Below are 26,015 nucleotides of genomic sequence, written 5' to 3'. Positions count from 1 at the left end.
CAACTATAGAAGTAATCAGTGTCTAATGTTCATTAATAATAAGATAAAATTTACCGATATACATAAAAATAACGGCTCTTGTTATTTTTTCCAGAAGAGATTATATTGAAATATGTAAAATATAATTATTTTTATCTATATTTTTTAATTATAGATCATATTAAGAAGAAAATCGATTGCAGAATTTCAGGCATTTCTTCAACTAAAAAATAACAGTCAGAGGCCAATTTAACATTAAATATTTTCATACTAAAGAAAAACATATTTGGAATGCCTTTTAAAAAATAAAAATAGATGAAATATATTAACATGCAAATAAAATGAAAGTAACAAAGCTAGCATGTTCTGGAGAGGACCTGGCAAACAAAAGCAGCGCAGCCTGATGAATGGAGTGACGGTTGTGGATGTGTTTCATAATGCGAAGCAGGAGAGCCTGGCGTGCCGCGAGAGCTAATACATCCAGGAATCAACAACCCGGACCCATCAGAGCTCCACTTGAAATTACTAAGCAGCTGTGCTTAAGACAGAATTGAAATTTCTTAGCACGGTGCAGAGGACACGTCGTCCCAGGTCCCTGGTTATCCGGCTCCCCTGTCCAGGATGCCTTCCTATTAGGATTCAGTGTAGGTGTCTGCTCTTAATAGCTTTCCACGATCCTGGAACGTGCCTCTGCCAATTCACTGTGAGTGAGCATGCGTCATATTTATGAGGGGCTTCATGGATTGCACAGTCCTTTTCTAGGGCTAGGGAACAGAGCATGCTCTCTATACGCAGTTATATTAGTTGATGAAGATGAAAAGAAGGGAAATCAAATTTCTATTCCGCATCTGGTTATACTACCCAAAATTGGACAAGATTTTGTTAAATGCAAACCACACAAGCATAGCAATCTGCTTGAATCGACTAGTTATTTAGAGATTATTTTTCTCTTTCCAATTTTTAATATTTTGCAGATAATTGATGATGTCAATTTTGTTTTGAATAAAAGGAATTTATAATATTTGTGTTAATCAATGTCTTGAAAGTTAAGTTTCTTTTGGGAAATTATTTTTAGTTTTTTAGTTATAATTAACCACACAATTTCACCATTCCTTTTGCTTCCTTCAAATGATCCCATAAGTCCCTCCCTGCTACTTTTCAAATTCACGGCTTCTTTTTTCTTTAATGGTTCTATAAATGTATTTATATTTTGCTAGCTGCCGCCCTGCCACCCACCAAAGAAAACATCCTATTGCCTTTTTAGCAAGAATGTTAAGTGATATTCTGAAAAGTGTGTTACAACTATCCCTGGTGCATGAGCTAGCTTGTTGAAGCCCATTCCCTATGGTGGGATGCTATGGCCAGCCTTAACGCAGTGGAGGAGGGGCTTGTCCCTGCTCCAACTTAATGAGCCAAACTTTGATGACCCTTTGGGAGGAGTAGATGGGGTTTGGGCTGGGGGAAAGGTGGGGACCGGTGCAGGAGGAGGGGTGTATGTGTGTGTGGGGGAACAGTGAATGGAATATGAATGAAATTTTAAAAAATTAATCAAAATTTAAAAAAATAAAATAAAATGGGGTTGAGTACTGAGAAGCCTCCATGGTCTATGGCAGGAAGATCAAAGTTAGTCATAAAGTTAATTTTTGCCTACTTACTTTTCAAAAGTAAGTAGACACATTTTGTCTAAGTAAAAAGTTCATTTTGATAATGAAACTATGGTAGCATTATTCCCCACGTTAGCTTTCCATGATCTCATCTTCAATTATTAATCTTGCTAACTAATTGGAACTATCAGTAAATGATTCTGGAAGTAACTAAGTTATAGACTATCTGAGCATTTTTGCATTTTTTTATTTTCATACATGTCTGTATGATGCTTTTCATACCACCTGTGTGGATATCCTGCTTGCTCTAGGGATCCTCTGTCTCCACCTTCAAAGATTAATTGTATTCACATGGATTTAGGGAATCAAAACACTAAGCAGCCAGTCTTCTCCACAGACCCCAAGAACACTTAAATTTATAGAGGGTCTTCTTTAGATTGGTCAAGAATAATGCTCCATGATGACTCAAGTATCAGTCGAGAAATTGCTGTGTGTAATGTGTTTCCTTGTAAGATAAAATGAAGCTAAAATATTTTCTATTAACCTTCATCCTATATTTCTATCACTTATGACAATGAATGGATAATTTCTGTCTCCTTTTAAAAATAACTATGACTTCCTATATGATAATATTTTCAGAGAAATACAAACAGAAAAGTATTTGATACAAACATGAGACATTTTGTTTCTTACAGGGCATGCAATAACAGTAGGCATGGACTGAAGTATAGCCCGGAAGTGAAGTGCTGGAAGCCATGTGTTTAAACGAGTCTTAAGAATCATTGAATTTGAGAACATTTATTGCTCTAATGTAAACTGTAACTGAAGTGGCACTTAGAAAGCGCATTGCTTTTTCATTTGAAGTGAAGTAAGCATTTCTTGTTTCAAGAAAGGCAGTCAATAGTAATTCTTTGAAAGTTTCTTTTCTTTGTAGATCTACATTTGGGAAAAAATAACTTCAGTCCAAACCTTAAAATATTATATTTGAAACCTTAAAGATAAAACTTACAATGTTTGTTTGTTTTTGTTTATCGAGACAGGGTTTCTCTGTAACTTTGGGTTGTGTCCTGAAACTAGCTCTTGGAGACCAGGCTGGCCTTGAACTCATAGAGATTCACCTGCCTCTGCCCCACAAGTGCTGGGATTAAAGGCGTGTATTACCACCTCTCAACAAAACATACAAATTTTAATACCTGAAAAATGTAAGGTATTGTTTGCTTATATATTTTAGAAATCTTCCTAACATTAACTATTTATAAAACTCAGACTATTGTGACAATTTTAAATGAATACATTGTCCTCCAAATGATATAATTTATTTGCCTTTAACATTAAAATATCTGTGCAGATACATATTATTTTTTCTCTGTTATGATTTATGGCATATATGACCCTGGCAGGTGGCCTTGCAGAGAGAGCTTGGGTATGGAGAGTTTATTTAGTGGGTATTGGGAGGATATGGGAAGGTAGGGAGACATGGCGGTAAGAAATAGAAAAAGAGAGAAGAGACAGAACGAGAGGGAAGAGGAGGGGGGACAAGGGAGGCAAAGGGTGCCTCTTCAAAAGAAGAACTGGGGGGAGAAAGAGAGAGGGGGGGAGGAAAGTGAAGACCAGTTTGCCTCAGGAAGAAAGGAGAAGATTGGAAGTGGGCAGGGCTTATCTCTTAAAGGGATGGTGTACCCAGGGCAGGTCAGCATAATTATAAAATTTGCTGTCTCTGACTCTCTCAGTGTCTTTGTTTCTCTATGCATGTGTGGAGTGATGTGTGTGTGTGTGTGTGTGTGTGTGTGTGTGTGTGTGTGCGTGTGAGCACGCGTGATCATGGATGGATGCACGGTTGTGGATTATTATTTGGGTATTACTGAAGGTGGGTCATAGAAAAAAAGATATATTCTGGTGTGTGTTGGGGGTTAAAGTTAGTGCTAAGATTTCAAGCTCAGGTCTCTGTGCTTATTCAATGAGTTGTTTACCCAGTGAGTCATCTCTTCAAACACCTAGAAAATATATTACATTTGAACTCATTTGGAGGAATATTCAGACACACTAGAAATCTAACAAATAAGAAATTATATTTCAAGACACACTAAATTTAATCCAAAGAAAATTAATGTGTTCTAGAAACTTTTCTTTTTAAGTTTAAGAGATGCTCACTGCTTTCAGAAGCAGTAGCAGTCCTAAACTAAAGTTTTATTAGAGGAAAAATTTTCAAATAGATCTTTTTGCATCCTACTTTCAAAATCGCTGGTACTTTAGTCATGGAACATCAACAACTAAAGAATCAAATCACTTACATTTACTTACTCAGACACTCATTAATAATTCTTCCCTGTAGAACCTCACCCTCTCCTTTAAGTTGATCTCTTCCAGAGACCAGAATCTGGGGTTTGTGGTATGTTCAGTGGTATCTGTTTGGGTTTCTTGGCAGATCATGTGAGTTACCTCATTGTTCCTCACACCCAGAGAACACAAGGACAGCACTGTTGCTCTGCCAAGAGACACAGAGACTCCGCTCTGGATATATATTATGTCATAGAACATTTAGTCTTACTCAGAGCACAGATAGATCATTAAGCTCTTTCAAACAGATAAAGTACACAATTACAAGTTTGGCGATCAATGTCGATAATCAAAGGGCATATTAACCATCCTGACTCTTAGCTGAGATGCTTATTTTTTTTAAACTAACCCAAATTCTCTGAAAAAGGAATCAACAATATGCATTATTTTTTTATTTCAAACACACACTATGGCAATGAGTTTTCTATAAATGACCTGTCATATGATGGGTCATTGAAATTTTATTTTAATAAAAATAAAACATTTAAATTATGAACAAATAGTACATGATTATTAAACTAACATTAGATAACAATTCCACACATTTTCAAGTTTGATCATGAATATGATACTTCTCACCAAAGAAAATATCTTTAGATGGTCAAATAAAATTTAATAATTAAAAAATAAAATTGACAATGTTGCCATCATTTTTCCTTAATAAGTTTTCTGTAGATGCACATGGAAAGTCTAAATTAAAATGAGTTGAAACAGAAAATTCTTGATAATATGAGAGGGTTGCAAATTCAACAAAATATTAAACTTTAATCATAAAGAATTAATATGCACTGTGGAAGTAGGTTGGTACTCTACTAGCAATCTTTGATATTTAATAATAATAAAAGCAAAAAATATTAACTTCTGGAGACAACTTTAATGAACTGTGCTGAAAATAATCCTAGTTAATAAAGTATCTTAGAGATATAAATGCTAAATATTTCCAAGATTAAAATTAGTCATTCTACCTAGATAAATAAGGCAACAATTATCTCACATTTAATTTTAACCACAGTTGAGAAGGAATACATATTTTCTTTGTGTATGTGTATTTTTTTTTTATGTGAGAAAACTCCATACTTTTTGAGAAAGCTTCTTTCACTGAACCTGGAGGTCACTGACTATAATAGAATTCCCAAGGAGTCCTTTTTTCCTGGCCTCCCAGCACTGCATTTACAAATATGTACCATGACCACAAACTCAGATACTTTGTGGTGCTGGGAACAAAATGCACATCCTCCTGTTTGCACATTAATCACCTTACAGGTTATCTTGCCTTAATTTTTGTAAACATTTTTTCATACAGCATATTTGGACAAAAGTTTATCACCTTCATTCCCTCTCAGGTCCCTGCCTCTTCCCTGATCATCCAACCAGACAACTTTCTTTCTCTCTATTTAGAAAACTGTCACTTACACCCCATTTTAGCATTCAAGCTAGATCAAGTAAAGACTTTTTCAACACTCAATATTCCATTTTCCCCTAATTTTGCACAACCCACCATCAATCTACTAAATAAGCAAATTAAAACAAAAAAACACATACCTGTCATTTCCAAGACTTTAGGAAAAAAATGTTTCCAAAATCGGCATTGTGGAGCACGGAGCTTAGAGTTTATTCTTGGTTTCTCTGTGTTCAGAGTTAGGTATTTTTGTTCGGTACTTGTGAAGACAGGCCACATTGTACTATCATTCTGGATCCCATTGGGATGTCTAGATATTTAAAGAGATGTTAGAGTTTTTATGAAATCATTCTGGGATAAGACATTTTTCTCTGAAATTGCCAATAAATGTCAAGCAATAATTTTAGAAAACCTGTGGTCAAAGTTTGATGATGGCAAGTGTAAATGAACTGGGTTTTAAGATGCCAAGCATGAATGAGCTTCCTTTTTAGTTTCTTCAGTCACAATATTAATGAAAACTATAGGGACTGAAATTCAGGACATGCACTTATGTGCAACATAAAAACACATTTTAATTTTTGTAAAATGTCTCTTTTTCCCAACGTAATATTTTTTATTGATTGTTTGGGAATTTCATACAATGAACCCAAATCACACCAACTTCCTGTTTCCACCACACTCATTACCCCAACCCTCCAAAAAGAAAAAAAAAATACCAAATGCCAATTTGTGTTGGTGAATTCTTGAGTCTCACTTAAACACATTCAGAAAAGGCAATATTACTTTTCTTCCACTATCTTTTCCTATTATAGACTTAAGCTTTTATAGTCATAGTATTACCACCATCTTAAACTGCATTGCCTCTACTATGTTCTATGTATAATTTTTTATAATACTCTCTGGATTTGGCACTATGCAACTCTTTATGCAATGATCTTACTATCCTAGAAAAGTAGCATCCCTCATTTTAAAAGCCTCTTATTTCACTTTTGTTTTACTCTTTAAAATATCTCTATAAGAGCCAACAAGATGTGTCACCATGTAAAGGCACCATCCCTCACATCTGATAGCCTGAGTTTGATCTCTGGGGCCAACATGGTTCAAAGAGAGAACTGATTCCTGAAAGTTGTTGTTTGTCTTAAACATGGATTACCGATGGAATACACACACACACACACACACACACACACACACACACACATTCATGAATACGTGCTCACATTGAAACATAAATAAATAGATAAATTTGCAATAAATATTTCAATAACTCCAACTTGAGTTCAGAACAAAGTTAAAGAACATGGCATAAGCAAATTTCTTAATATTTTCAATTTTTCTTTTAATAAACCATTGAGTAGGAATTAGAACTATTCTCTTCAGTACCCATCTGTGTATTTTTTAAAAAAAATCATTAGTGAGTAAGAATATCTATGAAATCAAAGATCCAGTGATGAAAACTCTTCTAATACTAGGTCTAATACTGAGAATAGTAATCACATTTGAAAAAAGATCACACAAGGGGTGAGATTATGGGTAAATAATGATGATGATAATAATAATAAGCCAGAAAGACATATGGGAAAGCCAGAGAGGGAATATAGTTATTGAAAAGTGAATATTGAGTCTGTTCTTTAGTCCAGTAATGATAAACAGTATCCTCACAGTTAAGAGCCATGAAGCTAGCTTAGATATTAGCATTGTTACATTATATATGACAACCTAAGAAAACAGTAGGATTGCACTTGTGAAATTTCCTGCTCTTCGAGGGATTTTGGGCTACCTTTTGTTGTGGTAAGTAGAACAATGTAAGCCTATGTGGAACATACTTATATTTCTATAACAAAGAGAGGATTGAAGTGATAGAAGTAAGAAATCCATTCCTTTCTCTAAGCTATTTTTCTTCATTCAAAATTACAGAAGAAAATTTCTCGTTGAACTTTCTAGAAACAGTATGAAAGACTTCATTGTTCATATACTTGTAGAGGGTTAGTCAATAGAAATTTACAAGCAGAGTTAGGCAATACAAAACTTTGAGATTGAGAGGAAACTCTGAAATGTAGCATTCATCAAAATAGTTATCCAGAGGCAGATTGTACCAAGAACTTGTATTACATAAACATGACCAAAGTGCATAGCATCCCAGGCACAGGCATACTCAAGCATGAATTTAGGAGCTTTAGTGAGAAATAGCTTCCCGATGGACTAGTTGATTTTATACAGAATTGGATGATGTAGGACGGGTTATTAATAACCAGAGCTATTTAAGCTAAATCAGTATCATCCTAGTATAGAAACCTCCAGCTCGAGGGTAATATTTGAAGGAGGTCAAGAGGAAAATGTGGCCTGATCACAGATGGTGCACAGCCTGGGAGAATCTCGGAATCCTTTACTTTGCTCTAAAAGTTGTGGAAACCAAACAGGTCCAGCTGCTGGAAGCTGGCTGTTAAACAAGGGGAACCACTGGCGCGAGGCAGAACTGCGATTTTGTGTTGTAAACCACACACTTTCCCTCCACGTCCTCTCTAATTAACTTAGAGCAATGTGTTCACTGCACCCGCCTTCCCGGCTGATGCAATGGGTGGCTGAGGGAGAAGTGGCTTTTTTTTGGGGGGTTCAAAAGCAGGACACTAAAGGTACCATCAGTGTGCACTTAACAAACCTTGTCCTTTGAAATGACTTATGTTGCCCCATGTTATGACTTGGGGGCAAAAAAATTTTCCTCTGCTCATGAATGCAGATATGGCTTTCAGAAAACATGATTGAAGCAGTTTGCAAGTGACAAACATTTTGGTCTGTAATGTAAGGAAATCTCCCACAAATTGAAACTTGAAAAGAGAAGCAATTCTCTTCCTGTCTGTATCAATTAAAACCTTGTGAAATGCAGTGTATTTTCCAGTCACACAATTCTGAAACAGGATGTAATTCAGATCTCACATATAAAATACACTCCAACATCTTGAGTTTTGCTATTTCTATAAAACATTTTCTGCCTTTGTCACAAAATAAAGACTTGAAAGTGATTATAACATAAAAAATTTCAAGAAACAGTAGGCTCTCCTATATTTTCATTGCCAGATATTTTCTCACTTTGAGATATACAAAATGTTCTAAAGCTCACTTATTATAATCTCCATTTTATGTAGGTGTGAAAGGTTAGGAGACATTCTATCTAACCAACCAAAGATACCTTCTTTCTTCATGTCTATGATACAAAAACATACTCTGCCAGTTATAAATATCTGGGAAAATATTTATATATTTATATATATTCTTTGTGAAATAGCTTTAAAAACATGTATTAACTTACTGTATCCTGTTAAGAAATAGTGGACATTTAGTTTCATATTGCAACTTTCTTGCAAAATAAAATCCTAATCTTTCTTATGTTAACAGATGAATTAAGATATATAAATTTGAAGTAGGGAAATGACTCTCAGTAAAGCGCTTGTTGCACAAACACAATGCGCTGAATTTGGATCCTGAATGTCCATGTAAAAGCCCATTGTGGCAGCTGTTCTGCAACTTCCAGTGCTGAGAGGAAGGAAATAGAAGCCTGGAACTTGTTGTCCAGAGAGTCTAGCTGAATCATCTAACTCCAAATTCAGTAAGAGATTTGTCTCAAAATAATGTGAAATGTGACTTATGAAGATACCTAAGTCGAGCTTGTATGTGCGTGCACACACACACACACACACACACACACACACACGTGCACCCACAAACACTACGTGTATAATTCACACACAAAACATTCAAACATTAACTAAGAACATATTTAAAATTATGTTAGGTAGCTATTTTTAAGGTGAGAATATTGGAATGTTCTTTAAGATCTACCAAAATGCAATCATGGACCTCAGCCATGAATTGAAGAGCCATTTGAAATATGTAGTTAAATATTTGGTTAAAGACTTGGAAAAAAAGAAATATCATTTAAAAATGTGAATTAAATATTCAAGTATTTTTGTGTTCATATATCAAATCCATGAATAAGTACAGCTCTATGGTATGAATGAGAGGGACTATTATAGAGTTTGAGTCATTCAATCATTCAACCAAATCATCTATTCATTCTAATCATTTGGTATGTCAAATATTACCCTAATCATTGCAAGTTGAACAGGTAAAATAAGAATTACTGAATTTTTACTTATCTATTGTATAAAATCATATTGAGTGATATAACCCAGACACAGAAAGACAAATATAATATATAATATATATAATATAGGGGCTGGAGAGATGGCTCAGAGGTTAAGAGCACTGACTACTCTTCCAGAGGTCCTGAGTTTAATTCCCAGCAACCACATGGTTGATTACAGCCATCTATAATGAGATCTGGTGCGCTCTTCTGGGCATGTAAGCATACATGGAAGGAATGTTGTATACATAATAAATAAATAAATTTAATATATATATATATATACTCACTCATAAATGGTTTTTAAAATAAAGCAAAGAAAAAAATCGCTTACAATTCACAACACCAGAACCTAGACAGCAAAAAGGACTCTAAGAGAGACATCCATTGATCTAATCTACATTGAAAGTAGAAAAAGACAAGATCTCCTGAGTAAATTGGAGTATGGGAGTCATGGGATACCGTAGAAGAAGGAGGAAGGGAAGGGAGCGGAGAAAAATATATAGCTCAATAAAAAAATAAAAATATTGAAAAAATATATTGAAAAAGTGGAATAAATAAATAAAATACAATGCATGTGATATATGATTATAAACGGAGACTAGAAAGTAGGAAAAGGAGAATGCGGCTCAGTTTTCGGATATCAGGAGGTAATATAAAAGAGTAAAGTATTTATTCTAACTTTAAACTGATATAGATAAATGAATCTGACATACTAACTAGGTATCATGTAACTCTTTGATACATTTATGTACTGCGTACTTACTCTATATAATCATTTCTTCAAACACATCATTTCCATAGTTAAAATTCTTCTAGCTACCTAAAATACAGTCCATAAATTTTATTTGTAGTTACCTTACATTTTGGATTCTCACACTATGTCTGATACTTTATACCACAAGGTACATATCATCAAGTCCGTGAGATAATTTTGGTCAATAGAGTGGCTTTAAGTGGGCTAGCCATACTGATACTTGGAGATTTGGAGTTGACAGGATCTGTGAAAACCACCACTCACTCATTTAGGAAACTAAGATTTCTACTCATGTGACCGCCTGATTCTTTAGAAAGGGAGTGGGCTCTGCCACATGAGCAGTGACACCATCAACGTGGTGTATAAAAGGAAAAGGACATAACAGTGCAATCACCAAGCTTAAGTAAAATTCCTAGGTTCTTAGTAGGCCCTTTCCAGATTTGCACAATTTATATGAGAATAATGCATCTTGAAAACAATTTGGCCCTTTGGCATGTCTGTGCAGATTATGTTGACTGTCTGATTGATGAGAGAAGATGTAGCCTGAAAGTGGGCAGCATCATTAACTAGTTGGACCCTGGACAGAATGAGAATGGCAAAACTAGTTGGATACTAAGCATGCATATGTTTATTTCTTTCAAGTTTTGACCTTGGATGTGTTGATACTAGCTCTTCAGGCTTCTGTTACTTCAAATTCGCCTTGAATTGGAGTAGGAAACAAACTCTTCATTCCCTGAGTGATTTTTTGTCAGAGTATTTTGTCACAGCAAGTGAAATTAAACTAACACATTTAGACATGGAATCAATATGCTTTCTCATTTATAGAAGGATGGATGAGATAAATATTTCATAGGTTTTATATATGCAAGGGAATGTTATTTTACATTAAAAAAGGATATGCTATAAATAGTCAAAATTAGAGAGATGCGGAAGATATTATACTAAGTAAAATAATTTAGGCCTAGGATTATGTGTGTCATAGTCTCTCTTGCTTAGAAATTCTAAAATATTGTAATATGAATATAGAGTTACCATCACTATGGGGTGGGATGAATTGTAGAGTGTCACTAAAGGAAGGTTAGGAAATAAGTATGTGGAAAAGCAAGTGCGAGCCCCAAGCCGTGTTGTTCTACAGTGAGGCAAGGTGACCATTGCTCACATACTTTAGATGGTATCAGTGCCTACCAGAAAGGGATTCCAGGATACCACAGACAGTGTAAGGCTAAGGAGAAACCATGCTGACTATCCCAACTGATTGTACTTGTGCACTGAATTATCACACTGCCCCTTTCATAGACAGCCAACTATTAATCATTAGCTTAAAATTTAAAAAGTTGAAATGAAAGTGGCAGTTATTTAATTATTTCTATACAATTCTTGAATTATTATATGCATAATTTAAATTTAAAAATTTCAAATTAAGCAAGAAGTTACATGCTATGATCACTTGTTCATGAGTCAATTCCACATTAAATTTGATATCCAAATGTAGGTGTATGTATGCAGTTAAATTTTAATGAGTAATCTTTATTTACAGACAGAACCTTTACATTCCAAATGATTCACACTGCATTTAAAATGGTGTTTTCCTAGAAGCATCAAAACTGTGAGTCAATGTGTTAATGGGAACACAGACACTATTTAGAAAGGCACAGTTAGCAGTGTGCATAGTATCTGTTTTCCTCGGGTCGTTACTGAAACTGTTCCACCCTTCCATCCTCAGGGAATCCTTCCCTAATCATCACACTGAAGCAGACACCTTAATCACTGCAATACTGTCTTGTTCTATGCTCGCCCTCCCTCCCCCCCCCTTTGCTTTCACTCCTTCAGGGTCTCTAACTTTGTACCTTTTACCACCTTCCCTGTCTCCCCTCTTTCTTCATAAAGTCTAAAACCCATGCAAGTCAACATTTGATTGTCTTATTTCTGTAATGAAGTCAAGCCTGAATCATTCAAAGGAAGTAAGGCCAGGTTATTTTCAAATATAAAGCACCACAACAGTTATTTTTAATTAACTTCGTTTTAACAGAATTATAAAATGATCTGTGAATGATCTCATATGAAAACTGTACATTGGAGATAATTTCTCCACCTTTAGCAGAAAGGTTCAAGTTGAATTAATGAAAAATTCTGCGTCAAAAAGCTGTGACTTCAGAAAGTATTAAAACTATTTCGCGTTTCCTCATTATTTTCCCATGATAATTTCATATTTAAATCAAAATCATCAATAACAGAATATAAAGTATCTCTAAACTCTCACCTTTACGAAGCGAAGTAATATAGTGAATTTAGTGCCACCAGGAATAATTAAAGTCTAATTGGGCAAGGAGAGCATGAGAAAGGAAGGCAGTCATTTTTCCACTAGCAGAGTTGCCCGCTAATGAAAGCGTTCACATGTTGTTTCCGTGATTTTGACATATTTATATAATGAACAGGCAAAACGATTTTCACATAGTAAATAAACTCATGCTCTGTCTTTCCACACATGGTAAAAATAAACACATTACACAATCCATTTCGGAAGAGAGACTCCAGCTATGTTAGTTTTCTAGAGCTGTACCTAAGTAAAACAGCTAAAGGAGGAAAGACATATTCAAACTCATGATTTTGGAGCTTCCCCTTATGACCAATTGCCTCCATTGCTTTGAGACTGGGCAGTGGTATAACATCATGGTGTTGGAATCAGGCAGAGTACATGACAGTGCATGCCTTGAATCAAAAAGAGTCTGGACCAATAGCAAAGTGTGGTCGGCCAGGGTACATTAATTGGACTACTTCTCCAGCATGTCTCCTTATTAGTTCTGCATTTCATTCATTGTCCACAATCCAGGTATTTGTCAAGTCATGAATGACATGAACGATCTACAGGTGAAGTAAGAACCCTCCCGATCTAATCCCAGTCTGAATGCCCATCACTGGGCAAAACAGGAAGTTTATGGGACCTTTCTTGTCTAAACCACAACAGTAGTGAAACAGAAAAGAATAAACCACAGACAAGAAGGAATAAAAATAGAATTTCTTCCAAGATCATCTCCTGTGCCTCATTTTGCATAAACAAAACTACTTAGGCTAAATTTGGTCATGAAGTGCACATTAAATTCTTTCTAAGGGGATTTTCTATTACTGTGATATTTTTATACATTTGACCAAGTTTTAATATTGATCTCATATAATTAATTTTTCTAAAAATCTTTTAGTTTACAATATGTCGAAAATGGCTTTTTTCAATTTAATGAATTAGTACATTTATTATAATTACATGCTCAACTAAAAAAAATTTAATGCCACTGAATCTTTCAGCACAACTTACAAAATAAAGCCATGTGACTAAATTGCCCATAGTTGAAGAATGATTTCTATATTTTCATCTGTATCAAAGTCCTAGGCTTAAAAAATTCATATAATTCACTTAACAACATTTTGCAAACTTAATTTTAAAGCATCTAGAATTATTCAAATATGTTTTTCTTTTCATATATACACATGTACACCAAGAATTGGTTTGTTCACATTGCACAGCAACCAAGTGTCATATGTTTGAGGCCTGGAAAGTCCTAGATGAAGGCAGTGGCAGATCTGCTGCCCTTCAGGGGCCCACGACCTGGTTTGCATTCATTTTCCTTCTGTTTCTTCCATGGCAGATAAGGAAAGGGGCTAGTTTTTCTCCTGCACAAGGAAATCAAGTCCATTCCTGAGAGTTTTGCCTACATGGGCCAGAACTAGTCTATGGGCACTTACATTCTGACACATGAGTTCAGGAGGGGAAGAAAGCCTTCATCATATATAAAAAAACACAATTACACACTGTATTAAACATTTATGGATGTGTTTATTTTAAACTCAAGTACTAGACACATAAAAAGATAAAATATTGTGCAAATTTTAATTAACATAATATTAGATTAATGAAGTACAATGTTTCAATGGCAAATTAAATAAATAAGAATTATGTTTTGAGTTTCAGAACCAACCACATCGTGCTTATTTGTATGTGCTTAGTGTCTAGCACCTGCCTAGGAACAAATTCAGTCTACCAAAGTCTTTGTGCCATGAGAACCGAGTGAGTTATCAGCAGAACCTTTACTATATATTAAATACATTCGATAGTATTCATGAAACATAAGATACCTGTAGAAAATGGAAATGAAACATCCCTTTATTCTCAGTGTTTGAGCAACGTGTTAGAAATATTACTATTCTAAAATTAATTAAACACAATGAGTCCTCAAATAATGTATTGATATCTGCATTATTTATGTGATATAATTGTTTCTTATGTCATATGTGTGTTTCAATCTTGTTCATGCTTTTAAACAAATCTTAATGTCATTTATTTAATTTGCTCATTTATATCTTGCTATGTGTATGATATCCACATGACAGACTGTGTGGCTATCAGAGGACAGTTAGAAGACTCATATATCTTCTTCTACCGCTTTGGTTCAGGAACTGAACTCATTCTGATGGATTTGTCTTTGGGTGCTTTCCTATTCTCAGCCATGTAACTAATTCTTAACCTTGTTTTTTAAAAGAAAACTTGACTCAGTTTTTCTAATGCCCACTTAAGTCTACCATCTTGACTCACTATATTGTATAGAACAGGATTAATGACTAGAAATATTTCCTTCTTGATGTAATAATAGCAAAATTATTAGTTAATAAAACAATAACTAGATTACACAATAATTCACGAGTTCATGGGAATTTTGGCTGGTGAAAAACTAGCAAAGTAGATTATAGTTCACAGAAATATTAACACCTAGCTCAGTTACTGGCAACATAGATAATAATTAATAAAAATATCAAAACTTAGCTCATTTTAATCGTTTTTGCCTTCACATATCCTAGTATGTTTATTAAAAATTGTGGGAAGGAGAGAGATAATTATTGAAAAACAATTACCTAAATTAATTAATCTATTAGATTCTTTCTTAGTTAAACATTATGGGATGTTCTTCTACTCAACAATCTTATTTCTCAAGAAAAAAAAGAATTATAACATAAAACCTTAATGACTTGCAATACAGAAATTCACTAATGATTATGTTTGGAGTCTAAATATATTGAGTAGAGCTCACATTTATATTTTTTATAAAATTTTGCTGTGGGTCCTGTTAGATGGCTAAGCAGTTAAAGCTACTCACTTTAAGCCTCAAACCTTAGTTTGATCTTCTGAACTCACATGGTAGAAAGAGAGGACCTGCTTCCCAAAATGTTCCCTGAATTCCTCAAGTATAGTGTAAAACAGATACGCACGAGCACACACACATAAATAAAGCAGTAAGTAAATATGAGGAGACTTTTCTTAAATTACTCTTTAATTATTCCTAAAAAATATGGTAATTTCAAAGAGGACTTAGAGAACTGACTTTTAAAAGCAAGAGAAATGAATGGAGCTGTAACAAGTGGGGAAGGAAGAAAAGGAAGATCCAGAAAAGTATGAACAGAAAAAATAATCACTACAATCCAATTGAATTATCTGACCAAAACAAAGCTCATCAACATGCCAAACTTTCTAAGAAAGGGAAATGAGAAGAATTCTTTCCATGGAGGTTAGTGAAAGAGAACAGGTTTCACTAAGTTAAATGTGTACTAGAAAGAATGTATCCTTGCTGGCATAGTTTACCTGCACACTGCCTTTGAGGCTGAAGGTTAGTAATAGCCACAGTCACTGAAGGTACACACAATATTAAATGAAGTTGTATGGCTGGCCATAAGCAAACAGTTAAGTATTCATCTTCCAGGAACACAAAGTTGATTGTTCTCTGCTTGGAAGCACCTAACGATAGTCATGTGTTTTTGTTTGTTTGTTTGTTTGTTTGTTTTTTTGAACCAACTAGTAAAGCTTTACCTGGATTATTAATTAGTGTTGTTTAAATCAATCTTATTTTAGAAAAGACATTCCTTTTTACAAGTAAAACACATTTCTCTTTTTAGTTCAAGATAAGATCTACCCCAAACTCTGATCATTCCCAAGTTCTATTTTTGTCTTAAATACAAAACTGGAGATTATATGCTCATTTTGAAGTACATTTTTCTGTATTTCATGAGAATATATAAACCTTAATTTGCATTGAAAGACATCCATATACATAATTTACTGTCTGGAATATTCAGTGTAGGGATAAGTCCCACCCCTAAGGAGGCGTGTTCGCCTCGGGCTAATGTTTGCCTATAAATTTGGAGAGCATGCTCCCAGCCATTGCTTCGGCTTTCCTGGTCTCCGCAGGAACGGTGGTTCTGTAAGTCTATTTCTCCATTAAAGCTGTATATATATTTTTACAGTCTGTCTGCATTCGCTTACATCGTTACATTTTGGTGCCCAACGTGGGGCTCGAACCCACAACCCTGAGATTAAGAGTCTCATGCTCTACCGACTGAGCAAAATGGGTCATATGAAAAGGAATTATAGACAACAGATTTTCAGAAATAATAATAATAATGCATCTTTCAGAAATAATAATAATAATGCATCTTCTAGAAATAACAGAAATAGGACTCAGCCTTCAGGTTTATGTAGAAGATGTGGAAAAGTCAGACATTGGACGAATGAATGCAGGTCTACAAGAGATAGACAAGGCAACCTGATACAGTTGGGAAACGTGAGGGGGGGGGCCTCACAGGCCCCCATGGCAAACATGGTTCAGTCATTTCCAGTTTCTTCAGAGAACGTGCCTCATCAGGACAATTAGGAAGACCCATGCCTACTGTTACAAGCAATAATGATCAGAAAGATAAGTTACGTGTGTTTTGGCAAACTTCTATAAATGATCAAAGACCTAAACTGAGAGTGTGTGTAAATGGCATTTTTATTACTGGCCTGCTTGACACAGGTGCTGATGTAAGTATCATTACCCCAGAATCTTGGCATCCATATTGGCCTCTTCAGAATGTAAATGTTCAGCTCCTGGGAATTGGAACCCTATCTCGAGTAAGGCAGAGCACGAGATGGGTTGAATGTATAGGGCTAGAAGGGCAAATAGGAAAATTAAAGCCATATGTAGCAAATATTGCAATGAATTTATGGGGTCGTGACCTATTACAACAATGGAATACCCAAATGAACATTCCTGCTACTTCTAGAGCCTATATTTCTGAAAATAATATTAAAAGATATTACAAACAGAGAAAACCAGCCATTCGGGCTGTACAAGAACAAGCAATTGATGTCCCTTCAGAGATACCAACAGCCTTGCCTCTAAAATGGTTGACTGAGAAACCAATATGGACCAAGCAATGGCCTTTAGCTGAGGAAAAGTTACAGGCTTTAAAACAGCTGGTACAAGAACAATTAGATGCTGGACATATAGAAAAATCTACCAGCTCTTGGAATTCTCCTGTATTTGTGGTTAAGAAAAAATCAGGTAAATGGAGAATGGTGACAGATCTCAGGGCCATCAACAAGGTTATTCAACCTATGGGCCCTCTGCAATCTGGAATTCCTTTGCTCTCTTTATTACCAAAAGGATGGCCTCTCATAGTTATTGATTTAAAGGATTGTTTTTTCACTATACCTTTGCAAAAAGAAGATAGAGAAAAATTTGCCTTCACAGTGCCTACTTATAACAATTCTCAACCTTCGAGGAGGTACCACTGGACCGTCCTCCCCCAGGGTATGTTAAATAGCCCCTCCCTGTGCCAATATTTTGTGAACCAACCATTGCAAATAATACGCAAGAAATTTCCCAAATCTATAGTATACCATGACACGGATGACATTTTGTTATCCGATTCAAACATGGATACCTTGAACAAACTGTTTGAAGAAATAAAGATACTTTTACCTAAAAGGGGATTGCAAATAGCTCCTGAAAAGATTCAGAAGGGAGATTCTGTTAATTATTTATGTTATAAAATAGGTTTGCAAATAATTAAGACACAAAAAGCACAAATTAGGAGAGATCACCTACGGACTCTTAATGACTTTCAAAGACTGTTAGGAGACATTTCCAGTCTACGACCAGGTATTGGAATAACAGCTGATCTAATAATTCATTTGAACAAAACCTTGGATGGTGATAAAGATTTAAACAGTCCCAGAGAATTAACAGCTGAAGCAGAAAAGGAACTGACAATGATTGAGGAAGAATTACAAAAGGCACAAGTGGACAGGGTGAATCCAGAGCTCGATTGTATTCTCGTCATACTACCATCAAAAATTTCTCCTACAGGAATTTTAATGCAGAGAGATGATATTATTCTGGAATGGATCTTTTTACCACATAAACCAAGTAAGAAACTGAAAACTTATGTGGAAAAAGTCTCTGAGTTAATTATAAAATCTGAGACTTCGTCAACTAGCAGGCATAGACCCAGCAGAAATTATAGTGCCTTTCACTGCTGATGAACTAAAGAAATTATGGGAAGATAATGAACCATGGCAAAGAGCTTGTGCTAATTTTTTGGGAGACATTAATAACACCTATCCAAAAAGCAAGAGGCTTAACTTCATAAAGAGAACTTCTTGGATTCTTCCTCGAATCGTCTGTGATGCTCCAATAACTGGAGCCCGTACATTCTATACTGATGCCAATAAATCAGGGAAGGCAGGTTACAAATCAGAAGACTTGGGTAAGGTGGAACAAAGTCCATATAATTCTCTCCAGAAGGCGGAATTATATGCCATTCTTATGGTGCTAAGGGATTTTAAAGAACCTATTAATATAGTTACAGATTCACAATATGCAGAAAGAGTTATTTTACATATTGAAACTGCTGAATTTATACCTGATGATACAGAACTAACCTCATTGTTTCTCGAGGTTCAAGATTTGATCAGGAACAGGCTTTGCCCTATGTACATAACACACATCCGATCCCATACGGGTCTGCCAGGTCCTCTAGCACAAGGTAATGCAGAAATTGATCAATTATTGATTGGCAGTGTGCTACAAGCCTCTGAATTTCATAAAAAACATCATGTTAATAGCAAAGGTTTGAAGAAAGAGTTTTCAATTACATGGCAACAAGCTAAGGAGATTGTAAAGAAATGCCCTACTTGCTCTTTCTATAACCAAACGCCACTGCCTGCAGGGGCTAATCCAAAGGGCACCCAAAGGAATGAAATCTGGCAGATGGATGTGTTCCACTTTGCAGAATTTGGCAAATTAAAATATGTTCATCACACCATTGACACTTATTCAGGCTTTCAGTGGGCAACTGCTTTAAGTTCAGAAAAAGCTGATTCATTAATCACTCATTTATTAGAAGTAATAGCTATCATGGGTATACCTACACAAATAAAGATGGATAATGGTCCTGCTTATGTCTCTAGGAAAATGAAACGTTTTTTTTGATTATTACAGTATCAAGCATGTTACAGGTATACCATATAATCCTACTGGTCAAGCAGTCATAGAAAGATCAAATCGAACTATAAAGGATATGTTGAACAAACAGAAAGGGGTGGAAAACACCCCCAGAAATAGGTTATATAATGCTTTGTTAACCTTGAATTTTCTCAACGCTAATGAGAAGGGAACAACAGCTGCAGAAAGACATTGGATAATGGGAAAGTCTACTGAACTAAATCAACCAGTTTATTTCAAGGATGTGCTGACCTCACAATGGAAGCCAGGATATGTGCTACGTTGGGGAAGGGGTTTTGCTCTTATCTCCACAGGTGAGGAAAAATTGTGGATACCATCAAAATTAATAAAGGTTCGGTTTGAAGAAGAGAAGCCACTTGGAAAAGATAAATAACAATTCTTTCATAAGGATGGCAAGCATACTGATGGTAAGAAATACAGATAGGTTGGAGGCATGGTTCTTTTCTTATCTCCACAGGAAAATACTCATCTTCAAAGAAATTAAGGGACCCTGAATATTTAATTACTGATGGATGGACACATTTTGTAAGTATTAATTTATATATATATATATATATTTCTTATTAAACATTTCTTTATAAATATGTAGAGCTGGTTTTGAAGTTGGACTCTGGCTCAGTCCCTCTCCAATTCCAAGCCTGTTAGTAAGAGAAAAACCCAGAGTTTCTGGAGTTTCTGTCTCATGTCAAGAGCCATGATATGGGACAGAAAGAAATATAAGTTTAGAAAACATCTTTGCTTTTCTTCATATCTATCATACTTTTCCTTGAATATATCTATCATGCCTTTCAGTGAATATATACATATATGTCTATATAATTAATGTTTAAGTTTTTCACAATGAACAATGAGTTTTTCCTGAAGTAACATTTGAAGTCTCCAGGAAGAAGATGGGGCCCCACAACAACAACTCTACCTGGTTGATATGACATCATGATACTGACAGCGCTACTACAAGACATGTTTTGGATACCAGCTGCACAAGACGATCCCAACTTGGTTAGCTGAAATGGTGCACATCTTGTACAACATTCTGGCCAGACCTCCACAAAATACTCAGAGACTATTTGCAATTTTAAAAGACATTGATCTTGAAATTTAACCATCGTTTTACTTTCACAGGATCCCCCAGAAAGAACGTCGCCCCCATGACAGCTGGAAGTAATTCTAGAGGATGATGTCCCCTCTCCCAATAAAGTTTACCCCTGGGTTTAGGGATATCATTTAGGGGTTGCGAGGTTGGGGGAGGCATTTTATAAGCTCAGGGATCATTTTGAAAAAAAAAAGAGGGAATGATGGGATAATAGATTTATAATTGTGAGTTACTGCTTTTCGACAAGTATATTGGTATTGATTCTTGTATATTGATACAAAGTTAAATTATATTGACTATTGTATGCATGCATGTTTCTATCTCTGTTTAAAACATTTCTATGTATTGATATATATATATATATTGAATATATTTACCATATTGCAGTGTACATTTCTACCTCTGATTAAGATACTTATACAATGTTTGTATATTGATATATTTTACCATATTGCAATGTATATTTATACAGTGTTTATATTTGGAGGTCATTATCCTCATTTGTTACATTGTTGTTTATTGTCTTAGTCTTTAAGTAGGATAGATATTGAGAATCATATAGATAAATAGTCATCTAAGTTTGTCATTTATAATTAGACTAATCAGGTTCTCTAGATATATAGAGATTATACTCAGTATAGATAGATAATCTTCGACCTCTTCAAAGAGCTGTAGAAAATGGCCTTTAATCTAACTCAGAGTTTCGTGATAGTGAGACACAATTGCTCCTGGCAACACTCCTCTATTCCCGAGAGAATGTTGAGCACCAAAGACACTCCACATGGAGCCATTCTTTTTGGCAGAACTGGCCTTTGGGCAAAGAAATGCCCATACCTCAATCACTGACAGAGATACAGAGCATGCATCAATGGATAAAACAGGACTGTCATATTCTGCCAAGACATAGTAAGATAGTTTTGAAAAGTTCCTTGCCTTTAATAATGGTATGTCAGTTATGTTAGGCCTTAGCCAAAGTTGGTTGACTCAACATTGCAAACGAGACTTTGGGTGATTGCCCAGGTAGTCAGTTGTCTCTGTCAATTGTTGCACATTTTGGATATATCTCGTTTGTGAAGTAATATTTATTCCCTTCTCAGATCTTTGACGGAGTTGAAGATTATATAATTGTAGTTACTCTCTACATTATTTAGACTCCTTGAGATAGAATGTTTAGCAAAACTTTTGTTCTCAATATTGCTTGTTATATTTATTATTTGTTATTATTGTATATATTTGTATTTGGTTTAGTTCTGTCTTATTTAGACAAAAAGGGGAGATGTAGGGATAAGTCCCGCCCCTAAGGGGGCATGTTCTTCTCGGGCTAATGTTTGCCTATAAATTTGGCTAGCATGCTCCCAGCCATTGCTTCTGCTTTCCTGGTCTCTGCGGGAACGGTGGTTCTATAAGTTTATTTCTCCATTAAAGCTGTATATATATTTTTACAATCTGTCTGCATTCGCTTTCGTCGTTACAATTCAGCTAACGTAGGTGAATAGCACCCTGAAAACAAATTGATTTCTAAGGCTTCCTGGTACTCGTTTAGATTGAGATATCATCAACATTGTGAGTCACTCATCACGTGAAAGTGCAAAATGCTGTCAGACCCAGCTATCTGAGATCTTCATTGTATAGTTGGCATGATGGTTGTAAATAGCTCACGGTCTGGAAATGACTATTTTTGTTCTTTTCTCCACGTTGTTTGGACTGAAGGGTTTGTTTCATTAGCTGGAAAGTTAAAAAGTAGTGTCAGGCAGTTAGCCCTCCCCCACCAAATTCTCCTGAAAAATCAGTTGCATTGACTAATAGATCAATTGGAAGATAAGCAATATCCGTATTTTCTTTCTTTTCTCCTTCCATCTTTACCTACCTCTCCCTTCCTCCTTCCTTTCCCTTGCTCCTTCATTCCTTCCCATTTCTCTCCTACATTGCTTTTCTCGATCACTATTTCTTTCCTTTTCATTAACTTGGCAAGTATAACCAGATTAATAAGCTATTTTCTAAATTAAAGATGCATGACTTTAGTGTCCACTGAAGTTTCCCAGGGACAACAAAGCAAATGTCACCATTTGGATACAACCATGTGCTCCAAAGGTACTCAGGCCCAGTGACCTGCAGTGTTCTAATGCCCCTTCACTTAATAGCAGCAGAGCACCAAGGAAATAATAGATGACTATTTGTATTAAATTTAGATAAAAAAGCAACTGCCAAACTGCAAACTTTAAACTGGCTTCTCTTCGTAGTGTGCTGATATTTTTCAGATTTGTTCTCCATATCTATTCGTTCTAGTTTGTACCATAAAAGCAACAGCAATTACAGGAACTAGCTGAGGAAATGCCAAGAAAACATCCTGGAAACTTCGTTCTAGAATTGGAAGATCTTCATTTTAAAGGGATGCTGGAACATTCAAAAGTATTTTTGGGAAACTGAATGCTCTTAAGAGCAAATTATGTTTTAAATGACAATTTGGGCATATTATTTATTTGAAAATCAAAAACTTTCTGTTGTTGTTTTGTTTTTTCTTTACCTTTCCTTCCTTCCTTCTCTACTTCATTCATTCCTTTCTTCCTTTTCTCTGTGTGTGTTTGCACATGTATTTGTTGTACGTGTCTTTTAATAAGTGGATGGACATTATATTTGTTTAATAACTCTTTAGACTGAAAAGAGGGCAAAAGCTGCACTGTATTTTGCTTGCACCTGTATCCAGGTATAGTTAACGTTCTATAAAAGCCGCTTCACATAATTTTATTGACCCTAATACTTACTTATGTAAGTAAATAAGTCATGCAATTTATTGTCTTGAATAGAACCTCAAAGTCACTGAATTATCCTAAATAACATCACAAACAAGCAGGGAGTGTTAGTAGATAAGGGTGTTTGCAATTAAGCCAAAAAACCTGAGTTCCATCACAAAGAATGATGCAGTGAGAAGAGAATACTTCCTCTTGCAAATTGTCCTCTGAGCTCCACATATTCACAGTGGCATGTCCTTGAAAATATGCATGCATGCACACACATGGAATAAGTACATATAAAGATAAAAACACTACAAATTAGTTACACATTATAAAAGCCTAACATTTTTAGTCTATTCATACCAAGGAAAATACTAATTATTTTTCATTCAAACAACTGATGCTTTTGAGGAATAAGATGTGCTTTGAGGATATGTGAGATCTACATCAAAAGTATATAAGTAAATCTTTTAAACACTTTTCATTCAAACAACTGATGCTTTTGAGGAATAAGATGTGCTTTGAGGATATGTGAGATCTACATCAAAAGTGTATAAGTAAATCTTTTAAACACTTTAGATGTTTCTTTGAATTAAGATGACTAAATATACTACCAAGTGTTTTATTCGCCCTACAATATCATCATAAATGGGTTTTATCTTCAGTTATTTCACTGTTCATAATGAGATATATATCAGTTTACAGAATAGTGTAACCATAGGTAAATATGCTCATTGTATATTTATACCCTACTAGAATATTATGCATTATAGATTTATAGTTGTTACAGATTTTTTTCCAACAGCAAGTGCATTTTTAAAAAATAATTAGCTCAAACTAATTATTTTTCCCTTACCAGCTCTCCTCCTTGAGCCTGAAAAATATGTCCAAATTGTCATTGAGGACATAACAATAATAGATCAACATCTCCAATCCTTATACAAGCAGCACAATCAAATATCTTACATTTAGAAAAAGTTACTCAGCCATACGCAGCAATCATATGTCTAATAAGAAGACACTGAAAAGTGTTCACCTTTGCTGTTGGCTTTGGCTAGAGCTTTCTGCCTGCTCAAGCAAAATGTGAGAAGATGAACACAGAGGACTTACTTTCTCACAGATGCTAAATACAGCTCAGGCAGCCCCTCCCAGGGTCTTCTTTAAAGACTGTGTTCAGTTGGTTCAGTTGGTTTCTGAGTAACTTGCTATTTCAAGTTCCTTAGTAAACTCTACCTCACATGCTTATTGTAAAATAAAATTACCATATTAGTTTTTCTTGTTTTCAAGTCAAATATAGCATAGAAAACTTACAACTAAAACTAATTTTTAAAAGTAATATTTCATAACCCACGGATTTAAAGACAGTGTATCTTAAAATCTAGTCATGAATCTTATGCGAAATTATCTGGGGAAATGGCAAGAGAATAAAAATAATTTGCAATTAAATTTTTTATTGTCTTATGTTTAAGGGTATATAAATATTGTTGCAACCAGGCAATCCCCAACATATTCTAAAAAAATGATAAAACATGAATAAAACATGAGTATATAATATAAATATAGTGTATCTTTTTCATTGAAATCTTAAATTAGCTTTTATTCAGAGGGATGGAAGAGTTTATTATATTGGAGACAGAAGATTTAGAAAAAGAATATCTGCTAACAATATACGCATCCAGTGTTTGAGTTTCATTCTGATTAAATAAGGCTAGTGTGTTCCTTCTTAAAGAGTTATTTTATGTGTATGAATATATTTGCATGTATGTATGTATGTGTATCACATGCATGTATACAGAAGAAGTTATTAGTCCCTCTGGAACCAGAGTTAGAGATGCCTGTGAGCCACTATGTGGAGGTTAGGAATTGAACTCAGGTCCTCTGCCAGAGCAATCAATGCTCCGATAAACCTAGCTATTTTCCCCGGTACTTGTATGTTACTTTATGATACCATAGCTTGAATGCGATTTTTAGCCTATTTGAAGAAGTATGTATTTCAAGTGAAATTCATTGCATATCTTTCTTAAATTTAACTAAACTATCAATCAATTTTATTTATAAAATAAGAAATATGAGTTTTTAGATAAGTTAAAAAGTATTGTATTTTATTTACCAAATATTTAGAACTTTGTATCAACTTCCAAATACTTAAGAAATGTGTATTGTAACGATAAGCAGAAAGAAGTGGAAGGTTATGACGGTTAAAAGACCATAACTAAAAACCCTGAAGGTCACATTCACGGTAGTAAATGCCTGCAGATTTTTGTACATACACATGTCTGCATACATCCTCAGTTTTATCAAGACACATTTTCACAATAAACACTTGAGGTAGAATTTATAGGGAAACAGGCAGGGGATTAGTATAATTGGCAAACATGTGGTAATCATGGCTTTCAAAATGAAGTGTTTTGGCTAATTCTATGCTATTTCTGATGCACTATAATATAATATCAATAAAAATGGAGATGGAAATCGGAGCAAGAAATACGCACATAAATGTGTGCTTAGATCTTCTATACTTAGTGTGAATGATTTCAATGCAACTGGGATTAAAATTTACCAATATTCCTTTCCTTCTATGTTCAGTTTATTGAGTTACATATATCATTTCGAAGTTTTATGGAGCTCTTTCCTTCACACAAGC

At 34.9% G+C, this 26,015-nt stretch overlaps 1 protein-coding gene across 1 annotated transcript in view; it reads right to left on the bottom strand.

Annotated features, from left to right (window-relative positions):
- The window catches only part of Bche (butyrylcholinesterase), a 57,641-nt gene that overhangs the window by 5,399 nt on the left and 26,227 nt on the right, over positions 1 to 26,015 (bottom strand). The window contains exon 3 of the mRNA XM_041659387.1: positions 5,463 to 5,629. Coding sequence (XP_041515321.1) covers positions 5,463 to 5,629 — 167 coding nt within the window. The remainder of the gene's footprint in view (positions 1 to 5,462; positions 5,630 to 26,015) is intronic.

The sequence above is a fragment of the Microtus oregoni genome, unplaced genomic scaffold (assembly GCF_018167655.1).
Source record: "Microtus oregoni isolate MIOR12 unplaced genomic scaffold, Mior012 000010F_ref0000083, whole genome shotgun sequence".
Taxonomy (NCBI): Eukaryota; Metazoa; Chordata; class Mammalia; order Rodentia; family Cricetidae; genus Microtus; species Microtus oregoni.
The sequence above is the reverse complement of the archived record's forward strand: the minus strand, read 5'-3'. Positions and strand labels throughout refer to the sequence as shown.